At 44.6% G+C, this 23705-nt stretch overlaps 3 protein-coding genes across 5 annotated transcripts in view; all 3 read left to right on the top strand.

The window, feature by feature from the left end:
- The first annotated feature begins 919 nt into the window (after positions 1-919).
- Positions 920-9645, top strand: LOC118770130 (endoplasmin). The gene is made up of 18 exons (XM_036517590.1): positions 920-1074; positions 2119-2221; positions 2796-2937; positions 3037-3153; positions 3596-3927; positions 4362-4473; positions 4793-4918; positions 5430-5546; positions 5836-5973; positions 6105-6182; positions 6358-6423; positions 6512-6781; positions 7271-7516; positions 7745-7881; positions 8029-8107; positions 8286-8441; positions 8945-9052; positions 9396-9645. The coding sequence occupies exons 1-18, from the start codon at positions 1026-1028 to the stop codon at positions 9420-9422; spliced, it is 2403 nt and encodes an 800-aa protein (XP_036373483.1). The 5' UTR covers positions 920-1025; the 3' UTR covers positions 9423-9645.
- A 1348-nt stretch (positions 9646-10993) lies between these two features.
- LOC118770345 (G/T mismatch-specific thymine DNA glycosylase-like) lies at positions 10994-16130 on the top strand. Of its 2 annotated transcripts, XM_036517954.1 has the most exons (11): positions 10998-11228; positions 11534-11605; positions 11950-12122; positions 12441-12625; positions 12742-12811; positions 12955-13090; positions 13324-13406; positions 13601-13695; positions 14296-14467; positions 15108-15260; positions 15745-16130. In XM_036517954.1, exons 2-11 carry the CDS (start codon positions 11550-11552, stop codon positions 15888-15890), a joined length of 1269 nt encoding a protein of 422 aa, XP_036373847.1. In that variant the 5' UTR covers positions 10998-11228; positions 11534-11549; the 3' UTR covers positions 15891-16130. The 2 variants fall into 2 exon arrangements, with proteins under 2 accessions (XP_036373848.1, XP_036373847.1); XM_036517955.1 differs by lacking the exon at positions 11534-11605 and having other exon boundaries at positions 10994-11228.
- Positions 16131-18011: 1881 nt separating this feature from the next.
- klhdc10 (kelch domain containing 10) overlaps positions 18012-23705 on the top strand; it is a 9716-nt gene continuing 4022 nt past the window's right edge. The window contains exons 1-2 of one of the 2 annotated variants that reach the window (XM_036518536.1): positions 18012-18225; positions 21871-21963. In XM_036518536.1, the coding sequence (XP_036374429.1) occupies positions 18132-18225; positions 21871-21963 (187 nt within the window). In that variant the 5' untranslated portion in view covers positions 18012-18131. The remainder of the gene's footprint in view (positions 18226-21870; positions 21964-23705) is intronic. The other variant, XM_036518537.1, reaches the window with a different exon arrangement.

Consider the following 23705-nt stretch of genomic DNA (forward strand, 5'->3'; position numbering starts at 1 on the left):
AGAAAAGAAACAAATGTGAGAGATTTTGGATTTCATGTTGCGATCAATATTAACTTCTAAGGCGCCTATCGCCACCTACTGGAGCATGAATCAGAAAACAGACTTGTACGTGTAGCGCTGAAAACTAAACACCCACCCGGTGAACACGGTCCTATCCCAGAATACCACGCATCGTCATCCAAAGCAAGGAGACTTATCACCATAGAATACCAAACGTTTTCACATACACACAGAACATGCTCCATCGACAGTCATCCTGGCAGCTCGCACCACGAAATCAAGCATAGTTCTCACAGCCGACACAGCGATGCTAAGTGTCTTCCGTTTCCCCATTCATTCCTCAAGCATCGGCCATTTGGACATCGCTGCCATCCCAATAAAAGCCTTTGCCCCCCGCCTTCCGATGGCTAGGCTGATATCATGCCCACTTACAGGCAGGGACCGTTAGGCCAAAAATAGGCTATTTAACTCCTCACCGCCGTATGATGTGGCAACAGTGAAAACTTAGTGCTTTCGGTGGCCAGGCCATAGCAACAGTGTGGTCGTTAAGGTAAACGTCGTTCGTTACCCGGATGTATTGCCTTCATAACGCACTATGTCCCAGTGATTTGGGGTGTACTGTATGCAATGAATCTACAGCTGTAATATCGGGATCTATCGTTGCAATCGTTCCGAACAATACAGCCATGTGTAGCACTACGCAGTTAATGGCTTTGTACATATCCTCTCCGGCCAATGGAAACCGGCCACGATTTCGTCGCATAAACTTGGACATGGAAGTCTACGATTGGAAGATCAAAGGCGTGCGTCTACTTGCGATTGGCTGATTGTTTTGCGTGGTGTGCAGCGATTGGTCAGTTGCAGCTTTCCCACCTCTTTTAGTATAGGGTTCAATAAGGAGGCTCCTGTGAAAGTCTTCGCCCGGGTTGCGGGGAGGAAAAGGACTTCTGCTAACACTAAGCTATCTTTGTATCTTCAGAAGTATTATCTGCGTACTTAGCTAGAGATCTCATCCTTTTACAGATATGAAACGGTTGTGGATTATAGGTCTCGTCTGTGCTCTCCTGGCATTTAGTAAGTATTGATCATTTTGCTTGTGTATCCAGTATTAGCTAGCTGCTTGAACTTGACTGCTAAACCGGTTAGCTAAGCTAGCCGGGTATTGTAACATTTGATTCATTGCTTTTATTTTCTCTAGAAGTCTAAAAAGCGGTCTTTAAGAAAGGTTGCAGTGTAATATGTTTTTGACCATCATGTAAAATGAGTAGCTAGCTAACTCGTCGCGGATATAGCGAGCAAGCTGGCTGCACTTTCCCACGTTTCTGGAAGTTTCTTTTATTTCCTGAAGGAAATGGGATCACTTTGAGCTAGCTACTCAGCTGTTTTTGCAGTGTTTCAGCGTTGAAAGTATAAGCCTTATACACGTTCCTTTGCATGTTTGGAAGATGTGATGGTGAATTCTCCTGGAGATCTCATCCAAAAACTTGATTTTTAATTACAGACGTTATGCCCAGCTACCTAACTGCGTTTCATGTTTGCTGTGTCGAACATGCTATGTTAAATTGTAACATGAAATTACAGTAGCTACAGTGGCAAATGCACGGATTTCATGTTACGTTGCTGAAAGTGGAGTGCGCTGGAATGCATCTTCCCAGGTCCCAGGCTTTTTGGCCATGGAGAGACGTCGTGCTTCTCTTCGTGGCGTAGTCTGTAACAGACCAGTAATGTGCGCCGTCGTGTTTAAGACAGGAACCCGTTCTTGCTCATCTCAGTGGCAATAAACAGTGGGTCATAGGTTCGATTTCATGTCTTGGGTCGCGCTGGTCACTTTATCTAACTGGAAATTCATTCTAAAACGTATTTGCCGGTCGCCATTGAACACTATCAAGGTAGTCTGTAGAAATGCATTTCATAATTTAATTGAAATGTGTAGTGGAAGGGCAAACGAACAAAAACTTCCTGAAGTGTCAGAAGGGCCAGTTGCGCAACTCAGGACAATAAGTTAGGGCACATGCTGTGAGTTTTCCACAGACAGTGATGCCTACTTCCAGGTAATTTTAATTTGGTGTGGAAGAATCGTGACTGTTTGCAAGATGCTGAGGTGTTTTCTGTCCACAGCTGCCGCAAGAGCAGACGACGAAGTAGACGTGGATGGCACAGTGGAGGAAGACTTGGGCAAAAGCCGGGATGGGTCCAGGACAGATGACGAGGTGGTTCAGAGGTCAGTGCGGTCACATGCTACAGCCGGAGCTAACGTGTACATGTGCAGCTAAGGCTAAGTGTTGGCATGGCATAGGCCCTTGTCTCACTTGTGCTGGTCTCAGCCTTTTCCAAAACGCTTCCGATATGCTCACCTTGCATGTGGTGTACATGGATGAGCTCTTCCTTCCTGTGGGCGGATTGTCTTGCAGGTAGTGGAGATACCTGCCCGGAGATACCTACCCTGTGTGCTAGGCCTTATGATAAACGAGACAGTGCTCCAAAGCTGCCACATGCCTCAAGGTTTCTGATGGTGATGGCTGATGTGGAAATGCATGAAACACATCGTTTGAGCATGTTCCTTATCGTAAAGATTTACAATCTAAAATCAAACAAGCCATTTTTCATAAGCCCATACAAGGAGGTGCATCCCAACCTGTTCCACAGCTCCATCCTCAGAAATGCTCACATGTGATCAGCACTCAGGAAGTGATGATTTTGTGATGTCAGCCTTCCTCGGAGGGGCGGGGCGGGGCAGCTCGCCGGGGTGCCGGCGCCTGATTGGTGCTAACGGCTGCGTCTCTCACCGTTGGCAGGGAGGAGGAGTCCATCCAGCTGGACGGGCTGAACGCGGCTCAGATAAAGGAGCTGCGGGAGAAGTCGGAGAAGCACGCCTTCCAGGCCGAGGTCAACCGCATGATGAAGCTGATCATCAACTCCCTGTATAAGAACAAGGAGGTGGGCGCGGTCGACCAGTTCGAGCATTACAGTTAAAAGTCAGTTCTGAATGTTGTTTGAAACATTAACCAGGGTTCCTTCTCATCCTATGTAATCTAGATCTTCCTCAGAGAGCTGATATCCAATGCCTCTGATGCCCTGGATAAGATCCGCTTGCTCTCCCTGACCAATGAGGACGCCCTTGCCGGTAACGAGGAGCTGACAGTCAAAATCAAGGTGGGTAACGTTACCTGCTCTAGGTATTGTTTGGTGAGCTACATCGACAAATCCCAGCTTTCACGGGGTTCATCATCGGCTCACCATCTTTCAGCTCAGGAACTGAGACGGTGATAATGAACTTGCAAGTTCAAATTCATGACTAGATTGAAATTTGCGTGAAGTCATTATTCATGCACTTTACATTGTGCAAATTTCATGAACCGTTTATCGAACAGTCAGCTGTTCTGACACAGCATTTCTACGTAAGCAAACGGGATGTTTTTCCAGCGCTTAATTATATTGAGAAACATCAGGTGCGCGTGTTTCAGGGTTTTAGCTGAATAGATATTTGCATAATTTAACCCGTGGTGGTACAGTGAAAAGCATTCAAGCCGTGCCTCTGCACTGGAGAAGGGTGCAGTTTGCAGTGTGTTTATATGTGTGTGTCTTTTCTCTACAGTCTGATAAGGAGAAGAACATGCTCCACATCACGGACACAGGCATCGGCATGACCAGAGAGGACCTGGTGAAGAACCTGGGAACCATCGCCAAGTCTGGCACCAGCGAGTTCCTCAACAAGATGACGGAGATGCAGAGCGAGGGCCAGTCCACCTCCGAGCTCATCGGCCAGTTCGGCGTGGGCTTCTACTCCGCCTTCCTGGTGGCCGACAAGGTCATCGTCACCTCCAAGCACAACAACGGCACCCAGCACATCTGGGAGTCCGACTCCAACGAGTTCTCCGTCATCGAGGACCCCCGCGGGAACACGCTGGGCAGGGGAACCACCATCACGTGAGTTATCGCGGCGATAGCGGGTCGGTCCCCAGCGATTATTTATGTACATACCATATTCAGTATTTTCTGTACTAGAAAATCTTGCATTTCATTTGGTCACCGCAAGATAAAAACCAAAATTGCCAGGCAGTTTGAATCATACCATACTAAACATACCAACATACCATACTGAAAATCTGTAAACTTTCCTTTAACTTAATTTAGGTGCTTAGTTGTTTACATTTTCAGTTAGTGAACACTCAGGACTGTATATATGGGTTTTTGTACTTTGTCTCTGCACAATAAATTATGCATACCGGTCTACTAGAGCACAGATAAGACCTGTATTCCAGGTGATTCAGAAGATGCAGATTATTGTACACTTCTTTGTACAAATGGTCTGCAAAAGCGTAAACTGAAAAAAAATTATTTTTTTTTTTTTGGGAAAACAGGTTGGTGATGAAGGAGGAGGCATCAGATTACCTTGAGCTGGAGACCATTAAGAACCTGGTGAGGAAATACTCCCAGTTCATCAACTTCCCCATCTACGTCTGGAGCAGCAAGGTGAGTGATCCTCGCATCTTACTGCGCATTTTGCCTGCAGTAACGGGCTCAGAGGGCCCTCAGAGTAAGCACCATCCACGTGCAGAGAGAGGGGAGTGAGAACATGGTGCTCACAGTGTGCTGAAGTAATTACCACCCAATTTTAATGTCAGCACATTAGTCTCACCCATTAAGACACAGGTTCTGCAGGTTAAAAACTCTCCACAGACTCTGGCAGAAACAGTCAGCTACCAGCTTGAGTTTTAACACATTGAAAATCCTAAGATGTGTGAATTGTGATGCTGGAAAAAAAAAACAATATGTGCGCTCTCCTGTTCAGACGGAGACCGTGGAGGAGCCCATCGATGAGGAGGCCGAGGCTGAAGAGGAGAAGAAGGATGCCACTGAGGATGAAGCAGAAGTGGAGGAAGAGGAGGAGGACAAGGACAAGCCAAAGACGAAGAAAGTAAGAGCACAGCAATCCAGCCCCCTCCTGCTCCAGACTGAGTACAGAAATTATAATGTTTAGTTACTTATGGGTATCATCAACAGTTCCGAAATAAGAGTGGCAGTTTAGCATAGTGGGAAGGAGCAGGACTCGTAACTGAAAGGTTGCTGGTTTGATTCTCTGCTGTGGCACTGCTGGTGTACACTTGGCCAAGAGACTTAACCCGCAATAGCCTCAGTAAATATACAGCTGTATAAATGGAAAAGGTAAAAAAATGTAACCTATGAACATCACTCTGGATAAAAGCATCTTCTAAATGCCAACAATGTAATATAATAATGTAATGTAACTTGAAATGAAGTGAGAACCCCTAACTTCCTCAAGTATAACACGCCACACGTTGGCTATATCTGTGAGCTCTGAAATGAGAGGCTTACTTTACCACTGAAATCTGAGCCACTTGGTTTTGGCACATGACTGGGAGGAGCCTGAGTTAATGTGTGCTGCTGGATTTCCATTCTGTCTGCAGGTGGAGAAGACGGTGTGGGACTGGGAGCTGATGAACGACATCAAGCCCATCTGGCAGAGGCCGGCGAAGGAGGTGGAGGAGGAAGAGTACAAAGCCTTCTACAAGACCTTCTCACGGGTACGCCACAGTCTGCCCACGCCTGCCGCTGTTTATCCCGTCACCTCCGAAATGATGCCTGTGTGAATCAGAAATCATGAATCTAGAAATCACGCTGCTGCAAGGCAGAAGAAGAATGTTTGCAAACTCCCATGGCAGGGTTTCATCTCCAGTAACCTGGTAGTCATGACACTGATTAATGCAATTAACGGAGTTCTACAGGGCACGAACCCCATAAAATCAGTTCTTGAGCCTGGATCTTTGATTCTTAGCGATGCTGTTTGGCTAAGGAGCTCTGTGTGTTTGACAGGACACAGACGAACCCCTCTCCCACATCCACTTCACCGCCGAGGGAGAGGTCACCTTCAAGTCTATCCTGTTCGTGCCCGCAGCAGCGCCCCGAGGGCTTTTCGACGAGTACGGGTCCAAGAAGAACGACTTCATCAAGGTACGGCAAAAACAAATGTGGTTTTGAGCTAAGTTGGGCTGAACGCAAAGGGCTGTGAAGTGCCTCTCACCAAATCATCTGACCAACTTTATGTGCTGTGCATAAATATTAATTCCTCCTTCCTCTTGCAGCTGTTTGTCCGCAGAGTTTTCATCACAGACGACTTCCACGACATGATGCCCAAATACCTGAATTTCGTCAAGGGCGTGGTGAGCATCTCTCAGTGGATGAGCTCCTAGCTGGGTGGTTGCATTGGGTTGTAATGTGCCGTTGCATTCAGGATTACCCACAGAATGTAAAACTTTAGTTTGGCGTTAAGCTGTAAATTCACAGTCTCTCCCGTGTGAGTGTAATTGCAGACATTAACGTGATCTCTCTCATCAGGTCGACTCTGACGACCTCCCTCTGAACGTGTCGAGAGAGACGCTGCAGCAGCACAAGCTGCTGAAGGTGAGGAAACCTCCCGTCTCCTGGAACTTACAGCCAGGTCACATGGTCCTGTTCACAGCGATTGAGCAATACTCCTTTCCTGCATCAGGTCATCCGCAAGAAGCTGGTGCGCAAGACCCTGGACATGATCAAAAAGATCGCCGAGGAGCAGTACAACGAGAAGTTCTGGAAGGAGTTCGGCACCAACATCAAGCTGGGCGTGATCGAGGACCACTCCAACCGGACGCGGCTGGCCAAGCTGCTGCGCTTCCAGACCTCCCACAGCGAGTCGGGGCTCTCCAGCCTGGAGCAGTATGTGGAACGTATGAAGGAGAAGCAGGACAAGATCTACTTCATGGCCGGGACCAGCAGGAAGGAGGTAGGGGCCTCTGGTGGAGTGCAGCAGCAGTGCTTTGATCTGTGAGGTTAAAATAAAAAAAAATAAAAAAACCCATCTTGCTACCTTCTTTTCACTGAAATGCAGCACAGTAAGGCCTAGAGGGAGGTGCTCTCTGCAGACTTGGAGTTTTGAAGTTTGATTGAATTTCTGTGCAGATAAATGTGAGAGTACTAAGTTCCTATAACTAAGTTACTCTGTACTCCTGTACTATGTTGTATATGTCGTACTTTACGTTGTATATGTCGTATTTTTAATATGTTGTGAGTCTGTATGGCTGCTGTCTTGGCCAGGTCTCTCTTGTAAAAGAGACTTTTGATCTCGATGGGACTTCCTGGTAAAATAAAGGTAAAATAAATAAAAATAACATGGGAAGGCCTGTTTTGGATTGTAGGCTGGAGCAGCTTGTGTTGAGCAATGCTTGCATGATTGTACTTTGACCTGAGCCATTTCCTTTGCTCCTCCCCTTAGGCGGAGTCTTCTCCTTTCGTGGAGAAGCTGCTGAAGAAGGGTTACGAGGTGATCTACCTGACGGAGCCTGTGGACGAGTACTGCATCCAGGCCCTGCCCGAGTTCGACGGCAAGCGTTTCCAGAACGTGGCCAAGGAGGGCGTGAAGTTCGAGGAGAGTGACAAGGCCAAGGAGAAGAGGGAAGCCCTGGAGAAGGAGTTTGAACCCCTCACCACCTGGTTGAAAGACAAGGCTCTGAAGGATAAGGTAGTGTAACAGTATCAGAGTCACACCTTTCTTAGAGACGTCATTCAGGAAAGACCCATGGAACTATGCTAGCGTATATGTCACTCTCCCACCTTAGCTGCTGCTGATGATGCCCAGAAAAGATGCCATCATGGCAGGGTGTTCTGGGAGGTGCATTTGTCATGTTGGGGAGCTTTGCTAATGTTCCACTTCTGTCATGGTAACGCTGTTTAATCCCTCTTTCCCCAGATTGAGAAGGCCATCCTCTCCCAGAGGCTGACTGACTCTCCCTGCGCCCTCGTGGCCAGTCAGTATGGCTGGTCTGGAAACATGGAGAGGATCATGAAGGCACAGGCCTATCAGACAGGAAAGGACATCTCCACGAAGTGAGTTCTCATTTGTAATATTTCTTCCAGTTCCTCTCTGAAACATTTAAACTTAACAGTCAAAAATAAATGTTTTATTCCTGCATTTAACATAGATACTTGCAGTTCATTGAAAGGCTGGTTTTAATCCCATGTTTTTTCCCCCAGTTACTATGCAAGTCAGAAGAAGACCTTGGAAATCAACCCCAAGCATCCTCTCATCAAAGAGATGCTGAAGAGAGCCTCAGTAAGTGTGCTCACATTCTAGTGTGGAACCTCTCTGATCTATGATGAAAGGCTAAGGTTGCCGTATGTGGGCTGAGTGCTGTGTATATTGGGTTGTGGAGTGTTCCAGTGAGCTGTTCTCATTGCCATTAAAGATCAGAGCTTCCCGCTAATGCGGTATAACCTGGTTCCTCCTGCAGGAGGACCCTGAGGAACAGACAGCCGCGGACCTGGCCGTGGTTCTGTTCGAGACCGCCACCCTGCGGTCGGGCTACCAGCTGGCCGACACCAAAGCTTACGGAGACCGGATAGAGCGCATGCTGAGGCTCAGCATGAACGTGGACCTCAGTGAGCAGGTGTGCATTGCAGTGTTAACAGTCACAGATACGTACCCAGTTTAAACACAGACACAGGTACGCACCCAGGTGAAACCTATATGCAGGTACGCGCTCTGGTGTAACCGCAGACACGGGTACGAACCCAGTTTAAACACAGACACAGGTATACACCGTGAACCTCTCTTACAGTTTACACACGGGCACAGATGGACACCCTGTATCTCTCTTACAGTTTTAACATAGATACAGGTACGCACCCAGTTTAAACACAAACACAGGTGTGCACCCTGCACTACTGCTACTGCTTAAATGTAGACATGGGAAGGCACAGTACACCACTTGCACAGTTCAAACGTCTGCACTTATTTTGGTAATATGATGTCTCTTTAGAGACATAAAGCAAGGACATGAAGCCAGTCTGAGAGGACAGATAAGATACCATCCTGTTATTTGAGTGCTTCATAAGCAAGGGGAGATGAGGAAGTGTTTTGGACACTGGTGAGGCTCACCTGTAATTGCAGGTGGAGGACGAACCAGAGGAGGAGGCTGAAGAACCAGCAGAGGATGAAGAGGGTGAAGATGAAGAGGAAGTAAAAGCAGAGGAGGAGGAGGAGGAATCGGAGGAAACGGTGAGCAAAATCGGTGACCAGCAGGCTATTCAAGCAGGGCGGGGCCACAGGTGGCAGGGATACAAGGGCAAGTGGAATAGAGGGGTGGCCTCCCTCACAGGCCCCTACCAGAGCCAGCACTGATCTCAGATCAGCGCCCTGCAGGTGAACAGTTTGTGTGGTGCAGATCACCAGCAAAAGTCAGTTAAGAGAAGCAGATGGTGTAAAAGCTCTTTGAAGCATGATCAGGGATTGGTTGGGGGTGGATAGCGCGGGGAGTCTGTTTGGTGGGGGGGGGTGAGTGTAATCCATCTTGGGCTTCGCTGCAGGCCGCCTGCTTAACATGTCCCTTTTGCTTCTACAGGCCACAGCGGAGAAAGATGAATTGTAAAGCACTGAATCGGGGGAGGGCTGGGGAGCGAGACTGGGAGCAGAACCACGACTGGATCCATCATGGCCACTCTGCTCTGGGAGGGGGGCTGCTTGGGACAGGGGTTTTTTAAGGGCCGTTTGTTTTTTTTTTGTTTGTTTGTTTTTTTTTTTTTACATTCTTCATGACTGTAAATTTGTTAATATTTAACTGACCTGATTATGGAATGATGGCATCCTGTCATGTGAACCATTAAATGTTTCCAGAAAGGAGTGGGAGTGGTGGGCGGCTTTATTTACATTCTGAGGGGTTTTATTGAGTTGTTGAGTTTCTTCCGGTTCCCACTGATTATTTTATAGTATGGTACTCTTGGCCATTTGTGGCCTGTCACTGACTTCAAGCATGAAACTTTTACCCAAGTAATATATCCACAAAGTGTTTCTCTAGCCATATACAAATCTCAATCATACATCGTCATACTGTACATAAAGTATGCAACACCATATATACTGTAGATCTGCAGGTAAATGACATGCAGGTGACTTACTATTTTCTGTGAGCCAGACTCTTGTCTAGCTTTAAGTCCTAGAAGCTAATTCCTCAGGCTTTGATGGAATTGCAGGAATGGTCTTAAAAAGCCAAATGATCTGTTAGATAGCATGCCTGTGGGAGACTTATCTTGCAATACATATCCAAATGCTGGAATTGTGTTTTTACACCATTAGATCAGTCATAGCCATGTCTGCTTCAGTGAAGAAGGAGTTACCCACCACTCTGGCAGCATTCTTGTCGTGCAGCCAAGTTGCACCTCAACTTTTACAGCAAGATGACACATGCATGGGTCAGAACAGAGGCTTCTTTCAGCTCTTGCCAGTAATACTCTTGGTTAAATCCTCTTCTTGGCCAACACCCTGGCTCCCAACATTCATAGGTACCAATGCCAAGACACCTGCAGGCATCTGTAGACGTGGTATTCTGATACAGACTTCTATACCCAATTGAACTCGTCGAAAAATCAGGAAGTTAAAGTATAATTACATGTTACTTTTTTAATACTAGCCTACTGTACACAGTATTCATTGTTCAATATTACTATATTGTTCGTATACTGTATAAGTAACTACATTTTATAAAAGGAATGATTTTATATAGTCAAACTACATTTACATTGTTGTGATTTCCCCGGTAATCCTTACACTAATACATTTCTGTACTACACCCCCGGTCATTCTACCGGGGTACTGCAGGCAAAAGCAGACTTTGGCAATAGCGGGCAGGTTTTTACGGTATAGCCACCGGGATCCGCAGCACGCAAATAAAGCCGACCCCACAACATTGCCATGGAAGTTCCGAACGTTACTTTATGCTCAAACAAACCATAAACAAATCGCCTCTGAAGCGTCCTCAACCAATCGCGTAAGCAAACCTCCGGAATGCGTCAAAGTAGCTGAACCTATACTGCAGTGGGGGGCATATTGCAAAATATGACATATTTTTCGTATTCACATTTTAGTAACATTATTTAAGGTGATCAATCTCCACTTGCAGTGATTTTTTTATTGTAAGCACTATTATATCTCCTGTATCCACGTAAACGTTGACGCTGATCTTATTTACTGCGAAAATTGCGTATACAATGAAAGCAATATCCGTTCTCCCCTATACGTTGGTAGCTTCTGGTGGTAGTGTGTTCATTGTGCTGTCGAGGAGTACCTGTGTTGTCCGAATGTATGTAGCCTGAAACCACCATTCTTTCTAGATCTGGGTTTTGAATTGCAGCCGCTCTTTCATTCTCGGGTAACAGCAATTTCAATGTTTTTATGGCAGGTATGTAATTTCTCTTAATATGCTGATAGCGATATGTCTGTAGTTTCGTTTCTTATGTTGAATAATTATCTGGAGACTAGAGGATTAATAATGTTATTATGTCTGTTATGGTATTGAGCGCAAAGCGAAATTAATATATGAAACCTTCATCCAGATGTGTGTACGTTCATCTTTGTCTAGCCGGCTAGCTAGTTCCACTAGCTAACGTCAAAAGCTAGCCTGCTGGCAAACAAAGGAAAGGGAAGGGGATTTGGCTAGCTAACGATTTGTAATGTCAACGTGTGAATATTATTAATCTATTTAAGTAAATCCAACACAAAGATGGAAGAAAAGCAGTATACATCTTTGACGGTCCCTACGGATTACCTTCAACATTGGTGAGTTTTTTTCCTATGGCATTCCTGGTTGTCGGACGGTCAGAGCAGACCATCAGATCCGGAAAATAAACTTTGCACCACGAGATACACTGTTTAAGCGCCTGTGAATTAATAAATCGCTTATTTGTATTTTAAATGAAACGGAACTTAATTAGCTGTATGCATATGTAGCAGAGGTGACTGTGATGGCGTGTTACTTCCGCAGGTGGATTCTTTTTGGCTGGTGTTCTCCAGAACTGGTCATTTGACGCGCACGTTTCCGCGCGACTCGTCGTGTGTGCTTAGATTACACTGTACACACAGGTGTGTTCATTCACATTCATCTTCGACCTGTTTTTGAACAGGGACCAATCCTTCGACCATGTCCCGGACCTCCCAGAGACAGAGTACCAGCAGATGGCCCCCGTAGCTCTATTCACAGAGAGTCCCAATGAGGACAGGGTGATGACAGAACTTTCTGTCCACCAAGAGCCTTACGCCCCCTCTGAAAACCATGAGCATCCTGCCCCCGCCCAAGGTACCCTCCCACCGCACACCTTTCCCACTGCAGGACACCTGTGTCCACACTTACCTGCAGGAACGCAGCAGAAGCACACTTCACTCCTCAAAGGCTTTGAATTAGATTTTAGAGGTCTGTCTTCTTCTCCACCCTGTCTGTATCGAGGTGGTTTTATCCATGTTGATGGGCATTGGATGGAATAAAAACCCAAATGCTGTCATTGGTATCAGGACTGGTGTTCCTGGCTTTTATTTTGTGCACGGTAATATGTTTGTCCTTAGGAGAACAATAATGACTGATACTGCTGATTTCCTTTTTCCTCTCCCATCTCCCCAGTACCTCCAAGGAGGGGGAAGAGAGGGCGGCCTCCGAAAAGTGAGTCCAGGGCCAATCAGGAGAGAAGCGGGGAGGCCCTGATGAAGGTGCAGAAAAAAATGGACCGATTCAACGGCATGTCAGTGGCGGAGGTCATGAGCAGAACCCTCCCTGACATCCTCACCTACAACCTGGACATTGTGATCGTGAGTCACCTGACAAACCTGCCGTTTAATGTAAAAGGTCCAGTGACCTTGTATACCTCACTACTGTTGGGACACTGTTGGAGTCTATAGTTAATAACCTTATTGCTGTCTTTAAGATTGGAATCAACCCGGGACTACTCTCAGCCTTCAAGGGGCGTCATTACCCAAATCCAGGAAACCATTTTTGTAAGTTGCAATCTGCATGTTGAACGTAATTTAAAGCAATGTGTTTTTTTGACATCACACTTATCATACAGGAGCACTGCTGTCCACTCAGAAGTTATTGAATGAATGATGATTGTAAGGACTGTGATTGTTATTTTCTTAAGGGAAGTGCCTCTTCCTGTCTGGTCTTACCGAAGTGCAGCTCAATCACATGCATGACCAGACGCTGCCTGAAAAATATGGCATCGGATTCACCAACATGGTGGAGCGGACCACACCCGGAAGCAAAGACCTCTCAAGGTGAGAAGGAGGTTATGAAAAGGTACAACAATCTACAGCAAGGCTAGAGAGAAGCAGAATACTCATGGAGAGACTGGGGATGTGTGTGGCCTAAAATCTGTGAAACTGTATCGGAATCCTTCAAAAGCACAATGTTAGTGGATCATTCAATGTCATCTCCACAATACACATCGGTCAGTCAGTCATCATCAGTCACATAAACTTTTATGTTTTCCATTTCTGGTTTTGTGCAGTAAAGAGTTTCGCGAAGGAGGCAGATTGTTGCTGGAGAAGCTGAAGAAATACAAGCCTCTTATTGCCGTTTTCAATGGAAAGTGTAAGTGTTGATGCAAAGAAGAATATGTACCTTTACTGTCGCTGCATATCTACCCCAGAAATGTTCTTTAGACTTCTGTCAGCACTTCTCTTATATAATCTCTGGTTTTGATTACATAATATTTGACAATTTCAAAATCACCGCTACAGACGTCAAATATAATTTGTACAATTTCACTGTGGTTCTGCCTCCAGGTATTTATGATATATTCAGTAAAGAGATATTTGGAGTGAAGACTGAGAACGTTCAGTTTGGCGTACAGCCACACAAGATCCCGGACACTGACACAGTAAGGCATCTTTCCCCTCACAGAAATCGCACGAATCCTACGTGCCTAAGTGACAAGAACATGAAATAGAGATTATTTCTGTGGTAGGGTTTGTAGTTCTGTTGTCCATTTAATAAGCAGACGTAATTCATGAAGTAGACACCAGTGGAATATACTGACAGAAAGACCAAAGTGATGATCTTGGTGAAATGCCATTTGCTTTCTATGGCTGAAAGTGGTTAATGCAAATCATAATAGGTCACTATGTTCTGGAGATAGAGAGATCATTGGAGTCCAGCCAAGGGGCCTTTAAATTGGCACAGAGCCACACAAGATTCTGGAAGTGGAGATGGTAAGTCATCTGTCCTCACAGCAAGTAGAAGTATGCAAAACTAGAAGCAGCCTACGTAACTGTGGTTTAGTTAATTTAGTTAAATAAAGGAGTTTATGCACACGTAAGTGTTCTGTGATGCCACTGTTGCAGAGAGAAGCAAATGTGGTGATCTGTGTTTGAAGTGGAGGCTGTTGCAGCTCAGGTTTTTGTCTTAAGGGGTACTCTGATTGCGCTTTGGACCGACGATTCATTGATTGACAGCTTGACTCCCCTGCCCCGCCCCGCAGGTGTGTTACCTGATGCCCTCGTCGAGCGCCCGCTGCGCCCAGTTCCCGCGCATCCAGGACAAAGTGCACTTCTACGTCAAGCTGAAGGAGCTGCGTGACCGGCTCAAGGGCGTGGCCCGCAGCCAGGAAGTGCAGGAGACGGGGTACACCTTCGACCTCGGCCTGGCCAAAGGTAACGAGACCTGCAGGGGAGGCGGCGGTCACCTGCTCTCATACAGCGCTGTGTTCCAGGCACCCTTGGGCTGATTAATTAAAAAAAAAAACACATCCAGGGGAAGTGGTGCCTTCGAAGCAGTGACATTTTTAGCTGTGGGAGGACTCAAGTTGGGCTCCTTTTGTCTAACCAAAACCCTTCTCTACGTCTGATTCTCCTTGTTTTGTCAAACTTAAATTATGAATAGATAAATATTAAATGATATATAAGGTAGGGTATATGTTGAAATGTGTATCCCGGGGAATAAAAATAGACTAAAAAATTGTTTCTTCAGATTAAATCTCCCCATCCATTGTGCATAACAATTTACATTACATTATTGTCATTTAGCAAACGCTCTTATCCAGAGCAACTTACGTGAGTTACAGTTTTAACATGCTATCCATTTATACAGCTGGATATTTACTGAAGCAGTTCTGGGTTAGGTACCTTGCCCAAGGGTACAACAGCAGTGCCCAAGCAGGGAATCAAATCAGCAACCTTTCGGTTACAAGCCCTGCTCCTTACCACTATGCTACACTGCCGCTACCCTTTCCTGCCCTTATGTGAAAATTTCACAATATTTGGTTGTTTTTTTTCTGTCATTCCCTGGCTTCAGAGGATGCCAAGAGGATGGCCATTAAGGAGGAGCAGCCTGACCTGGGGTACGAGGCCCCCTTCAGGCAAGCATGGGGAGAGCAGGAACCTGACGCCAGACACAGAAACAGTACCTGCAGCTTCTCCCTGACTGACGCTCTGGCTGGAGGACCAGGTGAGGATCACACACAAGCACAGCGCACCTGCACACACTTCTGAAATGCAGACTCTCCTTGTTTGCATGTCAGGAGTCTCGCCCGATTCATTTACATCCTCGGATTAGCATGCTCTTGGTATTTTTATACTGTAGACCAAGGTAGAGAGAAGGTATTGATCGTTCTTGGTAGCTCCTGCCCTTTTGTGGTCAATAATGCTGATTTAGCATTTGGCATTTAGCAGATGCTCCTATCCAGCACAACTTACATAGGTTACAATTTTTTACATGTTACCCATTTATGCAGCTGGATATTCACTGAGGCAGTTCTGGGTAAAGTACCTTGCCAAAGGTACAACAGCAGGGCCTCAGAGGGGGAATCGAACCAGCAACTTTTCGATTACACGTCCTGCTCCTTACCCCTATGCTGCACTGCCGCCCAGCGGTATGTTGCTGGTTAAGGGCACTACGATCATTTTCAGTGTGTATTTTTCCCGTCTTGCAGACGTGGCCATTAAGGAAGCCGCGCCCCTTGCAGAAACAGGCTGGGACACAGATGGACAGTGGATGGTGCAGTCCTTCGCTGATCAGATCCCTGACATCAGCAGCAGCAGCAGCACACAGCATCAGTTTGGGGCAGGGGCCACCTGAGGAGGATGGAGACTCTCAGAACTCCCAACACGTGGTGTACTAATGCTGCAGATTCAGGACACTTTGGACCACTAAGATGCCCCTTCTCAGTTCCCCGGCTATAGTGACTCACCCTGCGGGATCCCCTCACCCTCAAAACACAGGCTGGAAGAGCACCATTGTGAACTACTGACAAAAGCAATTTTAAGTGGAGTAAGTTACTATAGAGGACACTACTATGTACGGATTGTAGAGATTTCTCCTATTCAGTAATGGTTTGTCTTTATTTTTATAAATGTTAAAAGTAATTTTGCATTTTGTACCTTACTTTTAAATGATATTTTGAGGATGGAAATATTTCACAGAAGGTGAAAGTGCAGTTAAACTTTTTTTGTCTCGCATGCGAAAGTTTGAATGTGCCGCTGATTGCTCTGGTTCATTGTTTAAATTGCTGTGTAAAATCGCTGTGTGAAATCAAATATTTCCAGTCATAATGTAGGGTCTTGAATTTAAACTCGTTTTGTTCCTCCAAGTCATTGGTCTTCAAATAATTTGTAGTGAGAAACATTGAATTTTACACTGAGGAAGAGCCTTTATTAAGCTTGTTCTCTCTTAAGTGTGCCGTCAGTGCAGGGTAATAGAATGGTATGTATTCTAGAACAGGAACTTATCTTTGTGACCACTATGGAACGTGGGGGACTCTTGAGCTGTTATGTTAGGCTTGGTAAAACTTGGCATTAGTTTAAAGTGGTTTGTAATATTATTAAAAGGAAAGTAATGGTTAGCAAAATATTTTACAAAACACTTTACTTTTATAGAAAAGAAATCAACATTCTATCGGATAAAGTTCCCAATCCTGTGGTAAAAATCATGTGTTTTAAAACCCTTAAAATACCAAACGTCTGTGAAACTGGAAGCTACCTGGATACTAATGAGCACTATGTCAACTTGTTGGGTCAGCAAAAGGGTTAAAACAGTCAATCTACCTCATCCTTCTGTTACCGGATGTGTTCAATCATATTACTCACAAAATGGGCCTATCCATGGGGACGTCTCTGTGCCAGTCAGTACACTCTAACAAGCCATGCAGTAGCAGTCTAGCCACACACATGAACCCGAAGTGGCCATTTGGAATACATTGGCATTCTACAGCAAGGACATAGTCATTACTCATGTCACACATGCCATGTTAAAAATTCATCCAAGGAATATTGCTAACCCAACAGTAATTACCATTTTAATCTTTGATTCATTTATTCCGCACTGACTGCACAGCGGTAGAATAATAATGTAATATTTGAAAACTGGCCAGATATTCCCCAAGGAGTTTTCATGAGTCACATGAGGCATTTTGTCCACGTTCTTGGAAATTATACAAGGATAAGAGAAACCCTGCAGTAAATTTAAATCCAGACTTCATAAGAGCATTGAGCATGTATGTTCTCCATGCTCAAAATTTTATCTATTATTGCATTTATCTTTTTTTTATTCTGCGACCCAGTAGTTGACCGTAAAATGATCTTGTTGTTGAGATAAATGTAGTAATATACAACATAAATTAATATGATTAAAGAGGCCATAGTGTTGACAAAGGTCAGCAGTATCCCACAGTGTAGAATACTCCCAGGACCTTTAAATTTCTCCATAACTAATGTGTATTTCTAGGGTGTGTTGCTTTGCAAAGCTGTATCTTGGTCATTAAACGTTTTAAACAAGTGTACTCTTTTCTGAAATGTGAGACATAATGTATTTTAACGTAAGCCTAATTTAAATCGCGTTTTACTACTTTGGATGTTTTACATTTTTAGGATCAGACCAATTTATACAGGATCCTGATGAGCTGAATGACACGGCACCTTATTTGACCTCAGTGCCCTCTGAGCACCCCTGCCTAGCCCCGGAGTAGCAGTGTCACCCCCGCGGTGCCCCTCTGAAATAATGAGTGTAACGCGAGTCAGAACCTACAGGCCCTGCCCTCTTCTTTCTCCTCCTGCGGAAGTCACAGCAACGGCTGCTCTGATTGGAGGGTGGTAGTTAAAGACCACGTTCCGATTGGGCGGTGGTATGTAAAGGCCGCGTTGTGATTGGCCGGTGGTATTTAAAGACCCCGCAGATTGGCAGATGGGTTTTCCTGCGAGGAAAGATGTCGTTTTAGCACAGCATTTGGAATGTAACGCCAGTACCCTTAAAGGCTTTTATTTTTTAACGTTTTAATTTATCCAGGCCGCATTTTTGTTTATTTAATTTTGTTTGAAAAAAAAAATGTCAGGCGCAGAAAGTGCTGAAAACACTCGCAGTTTGGACCAGCTGAATAAATTCGAGAAACTGTCAGGGAGGCCTCCTCTCAGAGTCGCAGGTCAGTTGAAAACAATCAGTTGTCATAACATCGGTCTGTTAGCAAGCTAAAGCTAAGCTAAAGCCAGCAAACTTCACTTGGTGGTGTTTTAGTTGGCTAGCTTGCTAGAAATGCACAAGCAGCGCTAGCCCCATGTCTGCCCAGGTAACGTTAGCTTGCTTGAGCTGTGTTGCAGAGGTAACTAGCTTCGTAACGCTAGTAATATAACATAGCTAGCCACTAGACAGCTAGCTAACGTGTTTCCAGGAGCTGAAATCATGAAAGCAAAGATATCTCGCTGAAATTGTAGGTAAAATGGTATAATAATGTATTTCGTAAATTTAACTAAAAGTAGATAACTAGCTAGCCATGGACAAGTTTTCAAATTATACCCATAACTAAGTCTACTTAAATGCTTTATAACTAGCTAAAGGGCTAGTCGGGTTATTTTAACGTTACATTATGATAGACACCTGGCTTGCTTAGTAGCTAGACTAAGTAATCGTTAGCTTTGCTGTTACCTTTATGCCGGTATTTAGAAACAGTCAAACCATAAGTAGTCACATCAGCTTAAATTTCTTCGAGACGAACTGTATGGCGTGTAGGCGGTTAGCTAGCCTCAACAGAAAGCGAGGTGCATGTATTTTGTACCGTCGCCTAACGTTATGCAAATTGGACAGACATGATCATTGCGGTCCATACTTGCCAGTATTTGGTTGTTTTTTTAATGTCACTATCTTTACATAGTTTATTCATACATGTCCGGTTTTAAGGGTAAATGTGTTGAGTTTTTGCGAAGTGAAGTCCACTCGCTAATACGAAAGCTAAGAGGTGATGCTTGTTTACATGACAAAGGCAATCGATTGGAGCAACGATTATGCTAGCTTGTACGTTTTTACGTAACGAATTTTGTATGTAGTCATTTGTATGAGGTCTTGCCCACTGATCAATGCTCAGCAAGACTAATCAGAAAAATATGGCTGTAAAACCACAAACCTGCGAAAACAGGGCAATGGCCTTCGCCTTGGCCTCGGCCAGCCATCCTGTTGGTTTACAACGTCTGATCTCACATGCTAATATGAGACATTGTATGGTGCGTTTTAAAACTTCTAGTCGCCTTGTCTTTGGGGTTGTCCACTTTGTCATAGTTCTTTTTATCCACTGTTGTGCTCTAGGTATGTGTTTGTACAGTGAACAGTAGCGTGGTACAGAGGACAGTAGTATAGGTCTCGCATCAAAAAGCGTTTGATTTTGGCTTTGCGTAGGGCTGAAATGCGTAGAGAGGTTTTGCGTTTGGTCTGTGGAATTGTGGCAAGAATTAGACACAAGTAAGCGACTGAAAAAGGAAACGGGAGTTAATGAAACTTGATTTGAGCGCACAAATGTGACCTAGACTCACAGAAAAGTTTTGAATCAGAACAATGCTAAGATATGGAGAAGTTTTTTTTTTTTCTTTTTTATTTGTATACTTGCAACATGTAATTGCCAGTTGCACTCGTAGCTGCTGTACTGAACCCAGATAAAGGGCCTTAAGCCTATATTGGTGTTTGGAAGTGGTAGCCGTCATTGGTATCTTCTGAATGTTTGTGGTTACACGTAGTTACAGTATGTTCTTTTGTTCATTTAAGCCACTCAGTCTTGCCAGAGCCATTGTGGTTATTTACCAAGAGTACAAGGGGGGGGAAGTGTCACTTGTTCAGAGTCCATACCACAACTCTTCCCCTCTGTTGCCCACACATGTGGTAGGTTGAAATCAATGGCTGACTGGTTCTTTGTTAATGTGGAGAGAGTAATGTTGTGCAATTTGAATATTTCACATGGCAAAAGCCTCTACGTTCAGTTATGATTTTTAGAGAAATTGGTTTTAAGTTATGTTAAGACAAAGCTGCGGAATCTGAATATGTTTCATGAATAATTTAGGTGATAAAGTATCTTTATAGCAGTCAGCTCATGTAAGTCGGCTCGTCTTTAATTTAGGGAAATTCTGAACCACATGGTTCATGCTTCACTCCCAGTCATCATCAGGGCCTGTGGTCTGTTTGAATGTGCTGAGCTGGTCCATAGATGGCTCTGATTCACTCAGCACTGAGTCAGATGGTCTCCATATGCCCTGCGGTGAAATACATCCCGGGGGCCATCAGATCCTGGAACCTGTGAGTGATTTGCAAACATGACACTGAAGTCATGTGACACACTGTCTGGCCAGCCACAAGAAGAGCCATGCCTCTGAAGCAGAATTTGCAACAGGTGTGTGTGTGTGTGTGTGTGTGTGTGTGTGTTCACTCACAGCTGAAGGAATATGAATACCTGTGCTCAGAAACCCCCGCTTTTACACAGTTTACAGGGAGTCTTCTTCAGAAGTGCTCACAGCAGCAGCTGCAAAACTCATATATGAGTGACTTTGTGAGCTGGTTACTGGTCTGAAGTCAGGCAGCCAGTCCAAATGGAAAGTGCATACTTGAAGATGTTTAAGACTTGGCTCCATTGAAGTGGCATACATTGGCAGGGTACTTGGGAGGAGAATGGTGACAAAAAAGCCCGTGGTTCAAGCTGCCAGGCCCTTTTGGTTACAGCTGAGTACAAAATCTATCAAAAACAATTCCTTTGTAAGCTTGAATTACATCTACATATTGCCACATAGCTGATGCCCTTGTGACTAGTGGATTCAAGTTTTGTTCAATGTGCTTTTTAGTTTTGGATTCAGCTGCAGTTTCCACTTGTCCTGTCTTTTATAACCTGTCCCTGAGCTTTTCTCCTTTATCCTCTGTCTCAGTCTCCACCTGCAGCGCGATATGGATATCGGGGTTGTGGATGAATGTGGCCAGTGTGTTTGGTCTTTATCAGAGAGCTGTGTTTGTTTGGGACTGCAAGTAACAGTCTTTACACACAGCATTTCTGCCTGTGTGTTTTCCGGTAATCGGAGTCTTTCTCTCTGGTATAGGAGAATCCATACACAAAAGGGTGATTTTCTTACTTTCCTCTCCATATTCCTCTGTCTTAAATGTTTGACTTACTGTTCAGTGAAATGCACTTTTAGATCGATGGGATGGGGAATCAAGAGCAACGCAGCACAAAAAGTAATTGACAAAAATATGAAACGAGTTGGGAGTTTAAATCATTTAAAAATCATATGTATTTTTCAATGTTTTTCAGTTCAATTTCATTGCCAAAGCTTGTGACACCAATCCAGTTCACAGGTTAGCACTTGGTCGCTTGGTAATTTGAACTGTCCGTGTAAATTCTTATTTTGAATTGACACTGACGTTGCAATGACTTCTGGCACCATCAAATTGTAAAAAAAAAAAAAAAAAAAAAGTCTTAAAGGAGTGGCAATCCTGACATCTCCAGAGCAGTTTGAGCATCATCTCACTCTGACTTTGGGCTCTGTCTTTTGGTTCTGAAAGCGTGAACATTATGCTATTTGAGAGATGGACGCAGAGGAATTCTCTCAGCTTGCTCTTAAAAAAACGAGGACTTCTACCAGTTCACCACCTTTCTTCTCTGGGAAAGGGCAGATCCATTGTATGTTCCATCTGTCTCTTGTCTCTGAAAGCTGCAGGCCGGAGAGCTGGGTAATAACAGGTGTCTGTAGTTGACTGTTATTTTTTGCCACATTGTCTTGCGCTGTCTGTGTGACTGACTCATTGCTGGTGATTGTGGTAACAGGCTCTAAGAAGAGAGTACGATGGCTGCAGGCCCGCCGAATCTTCACCCAACCTTGCCACAGTCTGCGGATTCCTAACAGGTTTTTGAGAGAAGGTGGGTAAATGTGCCAGCCGAGAAACTTCTGAATAACCAGAGCAAAGAGCCGAGCCTCCATGTGTCCCGTACACCCTTCCTTCTCCCTCTGGTGCAAGGGCCACCTCTCTCCAGCACTGGGTCTTCATGCTAGCTCCGCCGTGGTGGGCCGGCCCTCATTCACATGGCTGTGTCTGTGTCGGGTGTGAATGGCAGTGCTGCTGTTTTCTGTTCAGTGTGTGACATTTTGTTAGAACTTCTATTCCCCCCCGTCTGTTTTTTTTTTTTTTTTTTTTTTTACAATTCTTTCCTGTTTTGAATTGTTTTCAGCAGTGATTGCGTCCTCTGCAGACAGCTGCTGTATGGGTTTTTGGATTGAATCATCGGTGTTGAGATATGCAAGAACATCCTGTTTTGAACATGGCAGATGGATGTTTGACTTTTTTTCCACAGTTGTGAGGAAGCTGAAAACTTGGCATTTGCTGCTAATGCTGAAATCTCAGTGTTGGATGAGTTTGTTTTTACATGCTTAAAAATGAAAATGTGCATTAAAAAGGTATAACTTTTGTATGGAGTGCCCCTACACACTTCCACTGGATTAGCCCTTTGGAGGAATTATTTGTGGTAAGCAACATTTTCCTTTTTTTATTAGGGAAGGGAAATGTTGCTTTTTTTAAGTTTCATTTGTGCAAAAGGGACAGTCTTAACTACCCTGTCATACGCAAAAGGTAGGATAAAATCTTTTCAAATCCAATACATTGAAAATTTAAAACAGCCTGTGGAGGTTCTCTGGAGAAAACTCTGATACTATGGAGTTAAATGCTACAGAGAGATAGAGGACTACTTCCAAGTATTTACAGGTAAAAATATTTGGATGGGTACTGGGCACAGGTGGAGACCATATGGTTTGACAGAGGCTGTAGTCAGTTATCACTGTAACTGTTTATTTTTATGCTTTGTAACACTGACGATATATTTGGATGACTGAAAGGGCCGTAAGGCAAGTAAGTGTGCTTTACATATGAAACCCCTCTGCCATCTTGGCCATTCCAGCATTTAGAATTAAAATAATTTCTTCTGGCACCCTCGAATGCTCAGATGTAAACCGTCAATGTAGGTGTGCGTCACTTTTCTTTTCACCGAATGGATCTCTATCCCTGTGTAGTACACACTTAATATTCAGTTTGCTGCCTAGTTAAAGTAAATGGAGTTAAGCATTTGAAGATACACTGTGTTGGGGAAAACCATGCAGTGGGTTTGTGTTAGGATGTGTGCTGTATTTACACTTGGGATTAAAACGGTGCAGAATGTTATGTATGTAGTCTTGAATAAACACTTCAGTTACATAAACGATTTCAAAACCACCCTGGAAACACCTAAAGCACACTGATGCCTCATGTTTTGGAGCCAATGACGTCATTCTTGTGGCAGATGTTACTAGGTGTAAAAAGGTGTGTTGCGTAAGTTGTACCCGGCAGTAACACTGCTAGTGTATTAAAATACATTTTAATACCTCCCGTCGGGCTGACATAATTTCACTCACTTCACAATTTCTGTGAATTGACCCCCATTTTTGTGTCGTTATTTGAAGCGTGACACAGTCTGTGTGGGAAAGCCCATGCAGTGGTGTTCATTTTAGACCTCAGGAGACTGGACCCATCCCAGTCTTGGTGCGTGTGTCGGTCCCTGACTGAGAGAGGGGGCTCTTATGTGCGTATGCTGCAGTCGTCGTGGAAACATGGAGGGGGGGTGTGATGCGTTCC

This window comes from Megalops cyprinoides, chromosome 23 (assembly GCF_013368585.1).
Source record: "Megalops cyprinoides isolate fMegCyp1 chromosome 23, fMegCyp1.pri, whole genome shotgun sequence".
Classification (NCBI taxonomy): Eukaryota; Metazoa; Chordata; class Actinopteri; order Elopiformes; family Megalopidae; genus Megalops; species Megalops cyprinoides.

Excerpts from the sequence above, each read along its gene's own strand:
- LOC118770345 (XM_036517954.1), top strand. The coding sequence starts at position 11,550 with ATGGAAGAAAAGCAGTATACATCTTTGACGGTCCCTACGGATTACCTT. Across the intron at positions 11,606-11,949 it reads ACGGATTACCTTCAACATTG|GGACCAATCCTTCGACCATG; the intron begins GTGAGTTTTTTT and ends GTTTTTGAACAG. Across the intron at positions 13,407-13,600 it reads TGCCGTTTTCAATGGAAAGT|GTATTTATGATATATTCAGT; the intron begins GTAAGTGTTGAT and ends TTCTGCCTCCAG.
- LOC118770130 (XM_036517590.1), top strand. The coding sequence starts at position 1,026 with ATGAAACGGTTGTGGATTATAGGTCTCGTCTGTGCTCTCCTGGCATTT. Across the intron at positions 4,919-5,429 it reads ACAAGCCAAAGACGAAGAAA|GTGGAGAAGACGGTGTGGGA; the intron begins GTAAGAGCACAG and ends TTCTGTCTGCAG. Across the intron at positions 6,183-6,357 it reads TGAATTTCGTCAAGGGCGTG|GTCGACTCTGACGACCTCCC; the intron begins GTGAGCATCTCT and ends CTCTCTCATCAG.